This window comes from Rutidosis leptorrhynchoides, chromosome 11 (assembly GCF_046630445.1).
Source record: "Rutidosis leptorrhynchoides isolate AG116_Rl617_1_P2 chromosome 11, CSIRO_AGI_Rlap_v1, whole genome shotgun sequence".
NCBI lineage: Eukaryota > Viridiplantae > Streptophyta > Magnoliopsida > Asterales > Asteraceae > Rutidosis > Rutidosis leptorrhynchoides.
The window spans coordinates 65,684,802-65,700,545 of NC_092343.1; the positions used below are offsets into that span (position 1 = coordinate 65,684,802).

The 15,744-nt window shown below is 36.3% G+C and overlaps 2 protein-coding genes across 2 annotated transcripts; one reads left to right on the forward strand and one right to left on the reverse strand.

Annotated features, from left to right (window-relative positions):
• Positions 1–423: 423 nt before the first annotated feature.
• LOC139877799 (putative germin-like protein 2-1) lies at positions 424–1,239 on the reverse strand. The gene is made up of 2 exons (XM_071865218.1): positions 1,084–1,239; positions 424–974 (listed from the first exon to the last, which is right to left on the reverse strand). The coding sequence occupies exons 1-2, from the start codon at positions 1,196–1,198 to the stop codon at positions 439–441; spliced, it is 651 nt and encodes a 216-aa protein (XP_071721319.1). The 5' UTR covers positions 1,199–1,239; the 3' UTR covers positions 424–438.
• A 5,118-nt stretch (positions 1,240–6,357) lies between these two features.
• Positions 6,358–7,910, forward strand: LOC139874648 (uncharacterized). The gene is made up of 3 exons (XM_071862052.1): positions 6,358–6,447; positions 6,568–7,011; positions 7,326–7,910. Exons 1-3 carry the CDS (start codon positions 6,358–6,360, stop codon positions 7,908–7,910), a joined length of 1,119 nt encoding a protein of 372 aa, XP_071718153.1.
• Positions 7,911–15,744: the final 7,834 nt, after the last annotated feature.

A 15,744-nucleotide genomic window follows, 5' to 3' on the forward strand; every position in this document is an offset into this window, starting at 1 on the left:
GTCTTTTTTTAACTTCTGTTTAGGACGTTTTCCTTTGAAAAACGATCTCATTTTATTCGTCATTTTCGAAAAAAAGTCTACCAATCATATTAAAGTTTGATGTCACAAGTTGTAACATTTGAATTAAATCTTTAGATGTTGCAACTACGGGATCCAATGTGGCTAGCTTAAAGTTTTACCCTGTTATACTCTATTCATTCATAAAGTAATATTGGTTGGTAGTTTACACTCAGACACTCGATATTAATCATAAAGCAATGAAAATGAAAAACATAAGCAAAAATAGCATACAACTTTTATTCACTTAAAAGTTTTACAAGATATAACAGACTACAGACTACAGACTTATTAGTAATAAATTAACAAAATTATAAGTTACTTATAACTTAACACGTGAAAGAACTCAACTTTAGATAATTAGATGATCACATAACTTTTTTAGAACTTTGACTGAATTCGATGAATGGTCTTGATGTCCACCCTTAAATAATTTGCAAGAATATCTGCCGGGATACGAGGGTTTGATCCAAACACATCATTTGCAAGGCTAACGACTCCCGGATTTTCACTACTCAATGCTGCAATCGCATACGCATACCCATGTCCGACGTTTTTCAAGTAATGAACGAGTCCTTCTGGGATCACGAAAACATCACCCTTATGAAGTACTGTCGTGAACAGACGTTCTAAAGGGTTTGCAGTCACAAAACCGGCTTCAAGACTGCCTTCTATGACAATCATCATTTGAGTGGCTCGTGGGACCGTGTGTGGAGGAATAATACTTCCGGGAGCAAAGTCAACACGGGCCATTGCGATACCCAAAGTATGGAGTCCCGGCATTTGGTGTACAGTCACCCCCGTCACATAATATCCAAGCACATTTGACGCGTTTAACCTATTGTTTAGACCTCTGTAAACAAAATCTTCTACCGTTACAACTTTCGGATCTTTGCAAACGAAACCGTTCACTCGTACTACAAAAAAAAAAAAAAAGAAAAAAAAAAAAAGGAAAATAATAGTATAAGTTTATTTTATCATTTTTAAATCATGTTTAACATTTCACAAGATGGGAGTAATATTTACCTTTGCTATTTAGATCAGCCACACAATAGTCTTGTAGGGGACTAGGATCATAAGCGAATGCAAGTGAACATGTTGCTAGTAACAGACCGAATAAAAAAAGAAATCGAGACGTCATTAGCGAGATCAACTAGAAAAATTAGTTTGATCTTCAATGAATTCAACTTTGATAGCTCTATAAATTTGTGTGATGAAGTATGTAGCTTGGCACTACTTTTTATAAGGAAATAATAATTGGAACATAAAGCTAATACTCATCATGGTCCATTGCTAGTCATGAACATAAAGTGACGATAGTACATGTGCTATGTTTGTATATTGTCATCTAGTTCTACCAACAAAAGTATTGATTAACACCAACAAACAACTTTCTGACTTAAATAGAGTAAAGCTGTTGATTGCACATATAATTTACTAATAACTTTGTTGTTGCTTGGAAAAGAAAATGGGAAATATAATATGTTTACACTCAACATTAATTCAACATTATTAATAGACGGGTAGCAACCATCACTAAGGCCACGCCCACTCGTATCGGTTGTGTCGTTGATCCGCCATTCGAGCCGCTGTTGAAGGGCGCCGACAGGGGCGGATCCAGGATTTTAGTTTACTGGTGTCACAAAATAATAGCAAAACATATCAAATTAAAATTTTTAATTTGAATACGTAAAGATCAAGTTACTTTTAACACAAATATCTCTTATGATATTTTTTTTACTAAAACCCATCCATAATTGTTTCATCTATAACACTAACAAGTGCTTCATTTTTATGTTAACGTAAACATAAACGTTAAGAAATTGATTATTCATTCGACTACATACTAAGAAAGAAAAAAATTAAGCGATCACTAATCAAACACAAACAAAAACGTATATATCAGCACAAAAGAAATTAAATATCTTTAGAAATAGTTACTTACGAAAATCTATACCCTAAAAGTTTTAAACATCTAAATATTACTGGCACTTCAACGGAGTAATATGTACAGAAAGTTCTTGACTTATCTGTAGTAGGGGTTTATGTTGGTATAGTAATAAAATTGAGGGATTTAAGTTGGTATAGTAATCAAACAGAGGTCTCTAAATGTTTATTTGTATAACAATGAAGGATAACAAAACAAACATTTTAGAAAGATCAAACAAAAGTCTAGAAAACCGGGCCTTCTTCCTCACAAGTCACAACACAGGGACCCCATACCTCAAGCTTAAATGTCTATACAAGTTAATTTCCAAGTTCTTTACAATGACTGATGCCCTCTATGCTTATTGCACTGAAGAGTTGAGTGGTGGCACAGGCCACCCCTACTCAACATGTGGCTCCGCCCCTGGGCGCCGGTATTAGCAACCCGTCAGTTAACCGCCGTTGAGTGACCGTGATCGAAATAGTCGTTGTATGACATTTTGCTTCACGGATTCTTTAACTCAAACCGCTCTTCTTCTTTTTTTGTGTTTTATTCAAACAACTATTTTTTTTCTTCATCTACCCTCTTATTTATATACACACAACATCTATCTCTTTTTCATCAACATTTAACTCTCATTTATCATCAACTTCATCTCAACTTCATCATCTCCATCAACTTCATCACCATGTCATCCAACAAAAAAATCAAAAACAAAAACAACAACATACTACCGTCGATGAAGATATGTGGAAAGAGTCAAAAGAGTTCTTGTTCGTCGGATGCGGCATCTCGTTGTTCTTCGGAGGATGCTAGAGCATCTATATATGGAAGTGCAACTGCTACACGTGAGACCATGAGGGCGATAAACGAGTAGGCTGAAAAATGACAAGAAAGTTGGAGGAGCAAGTCGACACTCATGTGATGTTGGAAAGTTTGAAGCTTCTATCGCAACCGTGTCTTCCGACATTCCACCCGAGCAATACGACTTGTTGATGCGAGCAAGGAGTAATATACCGAAGAAGTATGCGAGCAAGTTTACCGAAGAAGATTAATGTTTATTGTTTTTAACTTTGATGTAATCGTTTTTATATTTTCATGTCTTGTATTGCCGTCTTTTTTAATTCAATAAAATGTTCACTTTGTGATGACCCGAAAATTTCTGACCAAATTTAAACTTAATCTTTATATGTTTCCGACACGATAAGCAAAGTCTGTAATATTGAGTCTCAAAAATTTTAAACTGTTTACATGGATTCATTTATACCTTTGATTATTCCTAACGATTCACGAACAATTGTTTGTAAATAAATATATATATGTATATATATATATATATATATATATATATATATATATATATATATATATATATATATATATATATATATATATATATAAATGTAAGTGTATATAATAAATTGAAATTACAAAATATAATTTAAACATTAAAATTAAATATGTAAAATAGGATACAAAATAATTAAGTGTAAATTTAAAATGAATCTATATATATAAATATATATGAATTCTATGTCTAATTATTATTATAAGTATATGGTAATACTTATAAAATTTATAAACAATAAAAAGGTTATCATATATTATATGATTATTAAATATTACATAATTAATAATATATTATTAACAAGTTAAAATATAATTGATATAGTAATATTATTACTACTTTCATTATTATTATTAATACTAATAATAATATTAATAATTAATCTCAGTATTAGTTATATTATTATAGATAGTATATAGATAGAAAATTTGATCCATAAAATTCGAATTCGTTTATAAAATAAAATAAAATTCTTAACAATTACAAATTTTCGAGTCAAAGTTTATAAAATAAAAGTCAATCGATTGCTCTTCATTACAATTCGAATTCGTTTTTGTGTTTCAAGTTAAATTGAAGGTCCAGAAAGTTTCCAGGAACAATTTAAAACCTTTTTCATTCAGGAATCGTGAGCTATAATGTCCAAAAATTTGATTTTGATTATATGTTCTTCGCGTGAAAAAAAGCTGTGCAGTTTATATTTTTTTATTTTTTTTTCTTTCTCCTGTTCTGGTAATCAAACACTCAAAGATAAACGGTTCTGTTTCAAATATAAGTTATAAAATAATCTGGTAACTCAAATTTATGAGTATCGAATTGTTCCTGGTCGAATGGATTTAAGGAAGAATGAGAGAAATACATAAAACGGGTTATATTAATTAAAAGGGGGTTATAAAACAGAAAATGGGCAATAGCCCAACGGTTAAGGGAGTGTGTAACGAGCAGAAGGTCTTGGGTTTGAGTCCTGGCAGTGGTGTTCTTTTTTTTTTAGCTTTTCTTCAAAGGTTGTAACCCTTTATTATTATTATTATTATTATTATTATTATTATTATTATTATTATTATTATTATTATTATTATTATTATTATTATTATTATTATTATTATTATTATTATTATTATTATTATTATTATTATTATCATCATCATCATTTTCATTATTGTTATTATTATTATTATTGTTGTTGTTATTAATATTATTATTGTTATTATTAGTCATTGTTAATACTACTAGTATTATAATTATTATAAGTATTATAATTAGTATTGTTAACATAGTTATAAGTATTATAACCATTATTATTATTATTTTTATTATTATTATTATTATTATTATTATTATTATTATTATTATTATTATTATTATTATTATTATTATTATTATTATTATTATTATTATTATTATTATTATTATTATTATTATTATCAGGATCACGAATTGATGTTATAGCAGCTTTAGTTATTAGTTTAGAAATTAAACATGAAGACTATGATTATGATTAACATAAGTATTGTTATTAATATTGCTTATTATCAAGTATTATGTATTATTATAAAAGTTATTATTTTCAGTATCATTACTAATAAACTTTTCATTTTATTAAAAATTACTGTTATTTTCTTTATTATAAGATTTATTATTAAAACTAACATTAATATTATTATTGAGCATTAATATTACTATAGTAGGAGAAATCATAAGCATCGATCTAATTGAGCAATTTCCAACCCTATGCTCAGCTGAAGGCTTAACCAACTTCAACATTAAATACCTAGGTGGTCTTGAGCTGTGTCTCATCTTTGATAATGAGGAAACGGTCAAAAATATCCTTAACACATCTGACCATGTTCTACACAATTGGCTACAGAACATCAGAAAATTAGAAAATAAATGCATCCAAACCTCAAGACTCTCCTGGATTAGCATTAAGGGTGTACCAATCTCATGTTAGACAGAAGAGAACTTCAAATCTATTGCAGGTTGGTATGGAAAAGTATTCGACTGTTACAATTGCAATCTCAATGGGAATCAAAATTTGGTTGTCGGAAAAGTACTTGTCAAACTCTGGGACACCAATTATTGAATGAAACAGTCGAAGCTAAGGTTGGGGAGAAGCTTTGTTATGTGCAGATAATAGAAGACATAAAGGGGATTGTGGAAATTGAAATGGAATAATTAGAAAACATAGAATCTGGTGATGATACTTTAGATAATAAAAGTTTTACTAAAAATCAATCGGAAATTGATCCATCGAACTCTGAAGCTTCCGATTCTTTAGATGAAATATTCCCAGATCCATCGAAAAAGATGACCGGAAAACCACAGCCACCGGACACGACATAAAAGCCTGGCCACATTAATGATTGCCTCGAAAATAGCCAAACTCCAAACGGTAACGGTATCGATCCTAACGTTAATGATAATATGGCCTCGGTCAATGCAAAAGACGCCACACCTGATAATAACATTAATTTTGACAACGAATTTGTTTCCTCCAATGCAAACCCCCTTAATGAGGAAGATGAAACGATTGATATTAATTCAGGGAACCCTAATTTTGACCCTATCCCGTCACACCTCACTGCCTCAAACCCTTCTACCCCCTCTAGCCCGATACCCGAAACTTTTGTCCAAAATAATAGCACCCAGTCAAGCCCAACTACAAGCCCACTAGCAAAAAACAACCCAACCCATAATATTAATCCATCAAATAATAACAAAATCGACCCAACTTCTATGGATCCCTTAGGATTAGCCAACCAATGTTTTAATTCCATCCTACACAGCCCATCACCACAGCAAACTAACACTCAGCCTTTTCTATTTCAATCCACCTCTACCAAGAAACATAAGAAAATAAAAGTCCTTAATAAAACCCGTAATAGTTCGCCTATGCATTCCTCCACAGAACCTCCCCAACCTGTAAATAAAAAAAGGAAAAAATCTCACAGCAGCTCTACGTCTCTAAATTCGAAAAAGATACTTTGGTCAAATTTAAGAAGGTGGAACACATCTTCTAGGATCCTTAATGTCAAAGCAAAAGCCATGGCTCTCCCAAAAGCCTATCCAAAAGCATCTACTGTCCATCCTTCTGTTTCGACAAGCAGTAAATCAAAAGGTACCTAATCACTCTCTGATATGTTGTTAAACTGTGATGAGATTGGATCAATTCTGGGCCTCACCAGAAAAGTGGACTCCAATTAAACAGGTTCTCCTTTTTTCGTGTTTTTTTGATTAGTTTCCAATGAAGATACAAGCTCTTAACATTAGAGGATTAGATGTAGATGATAAAATCAAAACAAATTGGTTTAAAAAATTGTGCAATCGAGAAAAACCAAATATAATTGCTTTACAGGAAACAAAATGCAGAAAATTCCAGGAAAATTGGATTGAAAAAATATGGGGAAATAATGATTATAAATTTGCTGTAAAGGACTCTAAGGGATACTCGGGTGGAATTATAACGGTTTGGGATACAAATTTGTTTACCCCTAACCTTTTTATTGAACGTGATTCCTTCATTGCGGTGAAAGGAGAGTGGAAAAATGCAGGTAAGGATCTGATTTTAATCAATGTATATGGCCCTCAAACTGATGAAGATAAAAAGAAAATGTGGTTGGAATTAAGTGAAATTATGGACCGAGATGATGCTATGTGGATTATGTGTGGCGATTTCAATGAGGTGAGTTTTAGCTCGGAAAGAAAAAATACGGATTTCATCGAGAGTAGAACAAACATGTTCAATGATTTCATAAAGAAGAATGATCTAATCGATGTCCCTCTCGGAGGGAGACTCTACACCCGGATTAGCGACAACGATCTAAAATTTAACAAGATAGATAGATTTCTCATCTCAGAGAATTGTTTACAACTTTGGCCAAACATCAATGCGTTAATCCTTGACAAAAAACACTCGGATCACTGCCCGATCATCCTAAAAAACGGGAACACCGATTTTGGACCTAAACCGATAAAGTGTTCGATGAATGGCTAAAGCATAAAGAAGCATATGATGTGGTTAAGAAAGCTTGGGATTCAAAGGTAAGTAGCTATAAACCGGATTGTATCTTCCGAGACAAGCTCAAATCCGTTAAACAAGAACTCGGAAAATGTTTCTCTACTTCTCAATGCAAGCTAAAAAGTGAAATTGAAGAACTTGAAAAAGCCTTGAATGATTGGGAAATTAGGGCAGAAACAACAAATCCGGATGAATTGTCTAGACAAAAATGGCTAGAGGATCATGAAGCGTTAATGCAAAAAGAAAAAACTCAAAGTGAAATGATGAAGCAAAAATCGCGTTTTAAGTGGTCTTTAGAAGGTGATGAAAATAGTAGTTTCTTTCACTCCGTCATCCGCCGAAGACAACACAAAAACAACATTCACGGTGTAAACATAACGGGTATTTGGTCTACATCACCTTCTGACATTAAAAGGAAGCACGAGATCATTTTGCATCACAGTTTAGAAAGTCTGATTCGATTAAATATAAACTTTCGGGTTGGAATGGGCCGAGACTTGAAGCTACTGCTGTTGAACAACTTGAAACTAGATTCAGTGAAGAAGAAACTTTGGAAGCCTTAAAAAGTTGCGGAAAAAATAAAGCGTCAGGACTGGATGGTTTCAACATTCTTTTCTATACCAAATTCTGGGACATCATTAAAGTGGATCTTTTAAATGCTCTAAACTGGTTTTAGGAAACAGGTAACATCTCCAATGGCTGTAATGCATCCTTCATCACACTCATCCCTAAGGTAAATGACCCTTTAAATTTTGCGCATTATCGTGTAACAACCCAACCCAATATACAATCGAATGCGCATAAGAAATTGTTTTTTTTTATTATTACAGGGGAGTGAGCCACGCGCACACCTCAGGATGCGCGGCGCGCACAGGCCCACATTCAGTTCTGTCCGATTTCGTCAATTTTCAATTAAAGATCTCCCACTTCCCGACATATTTAGAAGAAACGCTTTTCACAATATGTTATAATGGTTAAAACTCACACGATTCAATAATAAAATGAGTTTTACAAAACGGGGCCCACATCGGCCATTTTACGAGTTTCATACAAAAGTTCGAGTTTCGACCGCACTAGTTTAAATTCCAAACGACACTAAGAGCATGGTGTTTGGGGTTAAACTACCCATATCTCGGTCAAACTCCAAAAGCTATCACGTCCCAAAAGCGTCCCCTAACAATAAGGCGGGATCTCTAATCCAAACGAATGCTCTTACCCTTGTCCACGCCGGAACCTATAAAATGGTAAACAACGAGAGAGTAAGCAATGCTTAGTGAATGCAATAATTATGCATGCATATATATAACCCATCTATTTTCAATCACAAATACCAAATACCTCGTACGAACATGTAACTCACATAGCAAGTCAATCATACCCGAAATACCAACAAGTCGTACATTGACACAAAATCTCATTAGCATATACTCAACACACAATATATATATATATATATATATATATATATATATATATATATATATATATATATATATATATATATATATATATATATATATATATATTGCTAAACGATCACAACACAATATGGTTAACCATAACGCTATGGTGCTACCGGCACGTGGTTCACACCATACGCATTTGAGTCTCACTCTTTTATAGTGCTACTGGCACATGGTACACACTTTGACGCTACCGGCACGTGGTTCACGCCTCATTTTATAGTGCTACCGGCATGTGGTTCACACTTGATGCTACCGGCACGTGGTTCACATCCTATATCCGTCACATACATGTTATGGCACTACCGGCACATGGTTCATACCATAACATTCACAAATAAACACGCCATATACATGAACGTATAGTTATTCCACTCACCTTAATGATTTGATGACGGTCTTACACTTCCACAAGCTTCAATGCAAAGTACCTAATATAATAAGTACTCAATCAAACACACAAACTAGTTGGGCTAAATACCAACTCTTCACCTATGTGCATTTAGTGACTTAAATGCATTAAATGCCCCATTTTCACTAACAACGCCTCTTTAAGGTCAAGACCATCATAAACCACTAAAAGCTAGTGATTAAGGTCCAACAATGATTACTAAAACATAATTAGGGTAATTCATACCCACATTTTCTAACTAGGTCAATTATTAACACTTTGACCATTTTTAAACCAACACACCCATTTTGAGTCATCCTCAAATCCAAACAACACCCATTTGCTAAATAACTAGGTGTGCTTGAAATTAACTACCCAATTAGGACTTATTAACATCCATTAATACTTTGAAATCCTAGGTTAGTTACCATTTAGTCTTTATAACTCAATTTTACCCAAGAACACCCAAAATTACCAAATATGGGTTTTGTGTTCATCATTTACTCAAACCCTAACCCTTACACAAAATCAAAGTAAGGAAATCAAAGTTAGAACATACCACTAGAACCAAAACGTAGCTAGAGAGGATATGAACAACTTTAATACTTGAACTTTAACCCGAAACAAGCTCCTTCCTCTTGGATTTAAGCTTTCTCACTCAAAAATTCAAACTCTCTCTCTATAATTAAAGTGGAAAGGATAAGGTGGATGAAATGGAGTAAATGAGGCTCCACAATCTGACCAAACTGCCTGTAACTCGTCCACAAGTGCAATTACCAAAATGCCCATCAAAATATCTGAATAAAAGGAAGAAATCCGGCTACAGTAGGGAGTGCGTGGCGTGCTCCCTTTGGTGTGCGCGACGCGCACTAAGCCCAGATCGCTCTCTGACTTCTGTTTAACTGCACAATCATTCCCACACTTTATGTACTATATATACTCTGCTGTACAATGAAGATTGGGGTCTTACAACTCTCCCCCACTTGAATCGGAGCGCATCCTCGTGATCCAAGCCGCATGACAAGAGGGAAGATAAACCAACACGAATTCTTCGGGCTCCCAAGTAAACTCGGAACCCTTACTACGACGCCATTGAACTTTAAAAGTCCTAACCTCTTTATGTCTCAACCTTTTGACCTTCTCATCGAGTATGGCAATCGGCTCCTCTATATATTCTAACCTATTGTTTAGCTCAATCTCGTCTAACGGTATCCATGATGAATCATCCGCAAGACACTTGCGGAGATGGGAAACATGAAATGTATTATGGATCCCCGCAAGCTCTTCGGGTAATTCCAAACGATACGCGACTTCACCAACACGAGCTAAAACCTTAAATGGTCCAATAAACCGAGGAGCTAACTTTCCCCGCTTTCGAAACCGAATAATACCCTTCCATGGCGAAACCTTAAGCATCACCATGTCACCTTCTTGAAATTCGATCATTCGCCTACGTTTGTCGGCATACGACTTTTGTCTATCTTGAGACTTTTTCAAATGAGCCCGAATCATATCAATCTTGCTATTCGTCTCTAAAACCAAATCGGTACTCCCGATTTCCTTTTGACCAATTTCACCCCAACAAATCGGAGTTCGACATCTACGCCCATAAAGCATCTCATATGGCAGCATCCCGATACTAGTATGATAACTATTATTGTACGAGAATTCCACCAAAGGCAAGTGCTCATCCCAACTACCACCGAAATCAATAATACACGCCCGCAACATATCCTCCAATGTTTGATTCGTACGTTCGGTTTGACCGTCCATTTGAGGATGATACGCCGTGCTCAATTTCAATTGTGTACCCATATCTTCATGAAACTTTTCCCAAAACCGAGATGTAAAACGAGTATCTCGATCCTAAATAATAGATATAGGAACCCCATGTCGAGCGACTACCTCTTTGATAAATAATTTAGCCAAAGTCTTCGATGATATCGCTTCTCGAATGGGAAGAAACAAAACACTTTTCGTCAACCGATCAACTATCACCCAAATCGAATCAAATTGGGTTCTCGCCGTCTTTGGTAATTTTGTAATGAAATCCATGGTAATGTGCTCCCATTTCCATTTCGGGATTTCTAACGGTTGCAACTTACCATACGGCTTTTGGTGTTCTGCCTTAACTTGCAAACACGTGACGCATTGCTCAACATACTTTACAACATCACGTTTCATGCCCGGCCACCAATAATCTTTCCTTAAATCAAGATACATTTTCGTCGCGCCCGGATGAATGGAATACTTTGACTTATGTGCTTCATCAAGTAGCACTTGTCGATAATCCCCCATCTTAGGCACCCACACCCTTCCTTGAAAAGACAACAAACTACGCGAACCCATAGTCATTGCCCCACAATTCGTTCCGCATGCTTGTTGTGAACGTAAGCTTCAATTTGAATCACACCAAGTTTTTCCAGAAAATCGTTAGTAATAATCATACGTAACAATCCCAATCGTAACGCCGGGTGATGACTCTTTCGACTTAATGCATCCGCGACCACATTCGCCTTGCCCGGATGATAAAGTATTTCACAATCATAATCTTTTACCACATCCATCCATCTACGTTGGCGATAATTCAAATCTCTTTGATCGAAAAGATGTTTCAAACTCTTGTGATCCGAATAAATCGTACACTTGACACCATATAAGTAATGGCGCCAAATTTTCAACGCATGAACAACCACCGCCAACTCAAGATCATGAGTCGGATATCTCGTTTCGTGTTCCTTTAATTGTCGAGAGGCATAAGCGATGAATTTACCCCTTTGCATTAGAACACAACTGAGCCCATTTAAAGAAGCATCACAATAGACCGTCATGTCTTCCATCCCTTCCAGCAAAACTAGCACCGGAGCTAGACACAACTTCTCTTTTAACAATTGAAAAGCAATTTCTTGCTCGTTCTCCCAATTAAATCTCGCATTCTTTCTCGTCAACTTCGTCAATGGAGAAGCGATCTTAGAAAAGTCTTGGATAAACCGACGATAATAACCGGCCAATCCGAGAAAACTTCGGATTTCCGTAGGAGTAGTCGGTCGTCCCCAACTCTTTACCGTCTCAATCTTCCCCGGGTCTACTTGAATACCATTTTCGTTCACAATATGGCCAAGGAATTGAACTTCCCTTAGCCAAAATTCACATTTGGAGAATTTAGCATACAACTTCTCCTTTCGCAACGTCTTTAACACACTCCGCAAATGATGTTCATGTTCATTCAAACTCTTCGAATAGACAAGTATGTCGTCGATGAACACAATTACCGACTTGTCCAACATAGGTTGGCACACTCGGTTCATAAGATCCATGAATGCCGCTGGTGCATTCGTAAGACCAAAAGGCATAACTACGAATTCAAAATGCCCATAACGTATTCGAAAGGCCGTTTTCTCGATGTCTTCCTCACGGACCTGCATTTGGTGATAGCCGGACCGTAGGTCGATTTTAGAGAAATACGTTGCACGTTGGAGTTGGTCGAACAAATCGTCAATCCTAGGCAATGGATAACGATTCTTGATCGTCACTTTGTTCAAATCCCGATAATCGATGCACATCCGCATACTACCATCCTTCTTCTTTACGAATAAAACCGGAGCGCCCCATGGCGAAGCACTCGGTCGAATGAAACCCTTCTCAAGCAACTCTTGGGTTTGATTTAACAACTCTTGCATTTCTGTTGGCGCTAAATGATAAGGAGTTTTAGCAATGGGGGTAGCCCCCGGAACCAACTCAATGCGAAATTCAACTTGTCTTTCCGCCGGAACACCCGGTAACTCGTCCGGAAAAACGTCTTCGAATTCACTAACCACCGGAATTTCACGAATAGGTGGTGGCTCATCACGAGTATCAACAACATGGGCAAGAAAAGCCATGCCACCACTAACAAGAAAACGACGTGCCCGTGCAAAAGAACATATCGGCACAAGTCTTCTTCGTTTATCGCCGTGAATAATTAACTCTCCCCCACTTGGGGTCTTTACGCGGATAAATTTCTCATGGCATGCAATATCGGCTCTATTTCGATCGAGCCAATCCATACCAACAACGATATCAAAATCGCCCAAAGTCATAGGGATGAGATCAATTTTAAAGTTTTCGGCACCAAAAACAACGTCACAATTCTTACACACATCAACCACTAGCACCATCTTGCCGTCCGCTATTTCGACTTCTACCGGACGATTTAACTTAGCTAACGGTCTATCAAGTTTAGGCACAATTTTGGAGACACAAACGACAAATTTGCACCGCTATCAAATAAAATCCTTGCCGGATTAGAGTTAACCATAAAAGTACCTGAGACAACTTCGTTGGATTGCTTAGCTTCATCATTCGTCATCAAATAGTTGCGACCCCTAGCCGTGCCCGCCGCTCTCTCCAATTTCTTAACATGATCATTATTCAACTCGGGACATTCCGGCTTCTTGTGCCCTTCCTTGCCACAATTATAGCAAGTAAATTTGTTCGGTCCATTGGTACAATCACGGGCCATGTGTCCCCTTTGTTTACAATTAAAACACGTGGGCCCGAAACCCCCGGAAGCACCCTTCTTCACACTATTTACGCTTTCGGAGCCTTTCTTGTTCTTTTTATTTGAAAAGTTCGAATGGCTCGAACCTTCAAACTTTCTCTTTGAAAAAGTGAAATCACTCTTCCTCGGAACCTCTGGTTCAAAACCCCGAGCCAACTCGAATAGCTCTTCAAAAGTCTTAGCCATTCCCCGACTAATCTTACCCTTTAACTCATCGTTCAAGGTACGGTAGAAATCTTTCATTAGCTTGTGATCGTCACCAACACATTCTGGGCAAAAACGAGTCTTTGCCAAAAAGGTAGACTTGAGAGTAACCAAGTCCATTGAACCTTGTTGCAAATGATGCAACTCGTCCCGGATTCTATCAAGATTGGAAGAAGTTCGGTATTCTTGGAAAAATTCCTTCTTAAACTCCTCCCATGTCAAGCTCATACATTGCTCTTCACCATATAAATTGATTTTATCGTCCCACCACAACTTACCTTCTTCACGTAACATGCTAGACCCATACCTCGTCTTCTTCTCGGGAGGACATTCCGCGGTACGGAAAGCTCCCTCGATATCGGAAATCCAACAAGTGATTTTCAATGGATCCCTCACCCCATTAAACATCGGAGGTTGAGTATCCTTGAAATTTTTGTAGTGGAAGTCCCGCCTTCCACCCCCACCATTACCTTCACCCCCTTCGCCTCGAGGATAAATGTTTCTAGCTTCCAAAGCCTCCTCTATTACGGCTTTCATTCGTTCATTTATCATTTCAGTCACTTGTCCATCAACCGACTCTTGGAAAACCTTTCGAACATCATCAAGAAAATCCTTTTTTAGCCTTTTAAAGATGGCCTCAACCTTGGTCGTGAGTTCAACATCCTCACTAGTACTTCCTTCATTGGTGTCGTGTCCATTTCTCATCTTCATTCTATAAAACGAAGTAAATTAAGCGACAAAACGAAAGGACTTAACACACACACACATATATATATATATATATATATATATATATATATATATATATATATATATATATATATATATATATACATATATACATATACACCACACTACCCCATCTTGCTCAACAATCGTCGTACATCGCTTGTTCGACACGATTTGAACCCGTAACAATGGTAGCTAATCATTGTTACGCGAGCACGTTGCATTAACTTGCTAGTACAACGTCCATCTCGCTTGATGCTTGCTAAACACAACACAAATCAATTAGCACAAGGTTAGTTCACATAAACCAAAGCACTAACAATTCCCGTTCCGACCCAAAGTCCTACAAGTCCCGCATAAAGCGCATACACAATTAAGTCTAAGTCTAAGCACCTATCTCAAGTCGCCTAAATCCCTTAGACCATGCTCTGATACCACTTGTAACAACCCAACCCAATATACAATCGAACGCGCATAAGAAATTGTTTTTTTTATTACAGGGAGTGCGCCCGCACACGCACACAGGCCCACATTCAGTTCTGTCCGATTTCGTCAATTTTCAATTAAAGTTCTCCCACTTCCTGACATATTTAGACGAAACGCTTTTCATAATATGTTATAATGGTTAAAACTCACACAATTCAATAATAAAATGAGTTTTACAAAACGGGGCCCACATCGGCCGTTTTACGAGTTTCATACAAAAGTTCGAGTTTCGACCGCACTAGTTTAAATTCCAAACGACACTAAGAGCATGGTGTTTGGGGTTAAACTACCCATATCTCGATCAAACTCCAAAAGCTATCACGTCCCAAAAGCGTCCCCTAACAATAAGGCGGGATCTCTAATCCAACGAATGCTCTTACCCTTGTCCACGCCGGAACCTATAAAATGGTAAACAACGAGAGAGTAAGCAATGCTTAGTGAATGCAATAATTATGCATGCATATATATAACCCATCTATTTGCAATCATAAATACCAAATACCTCGTACGAACATGTAACTCACATAGCAAGTCAACCATACCCGAAATACCAACAAGTCGTACATTGACACAAAATCTCATTA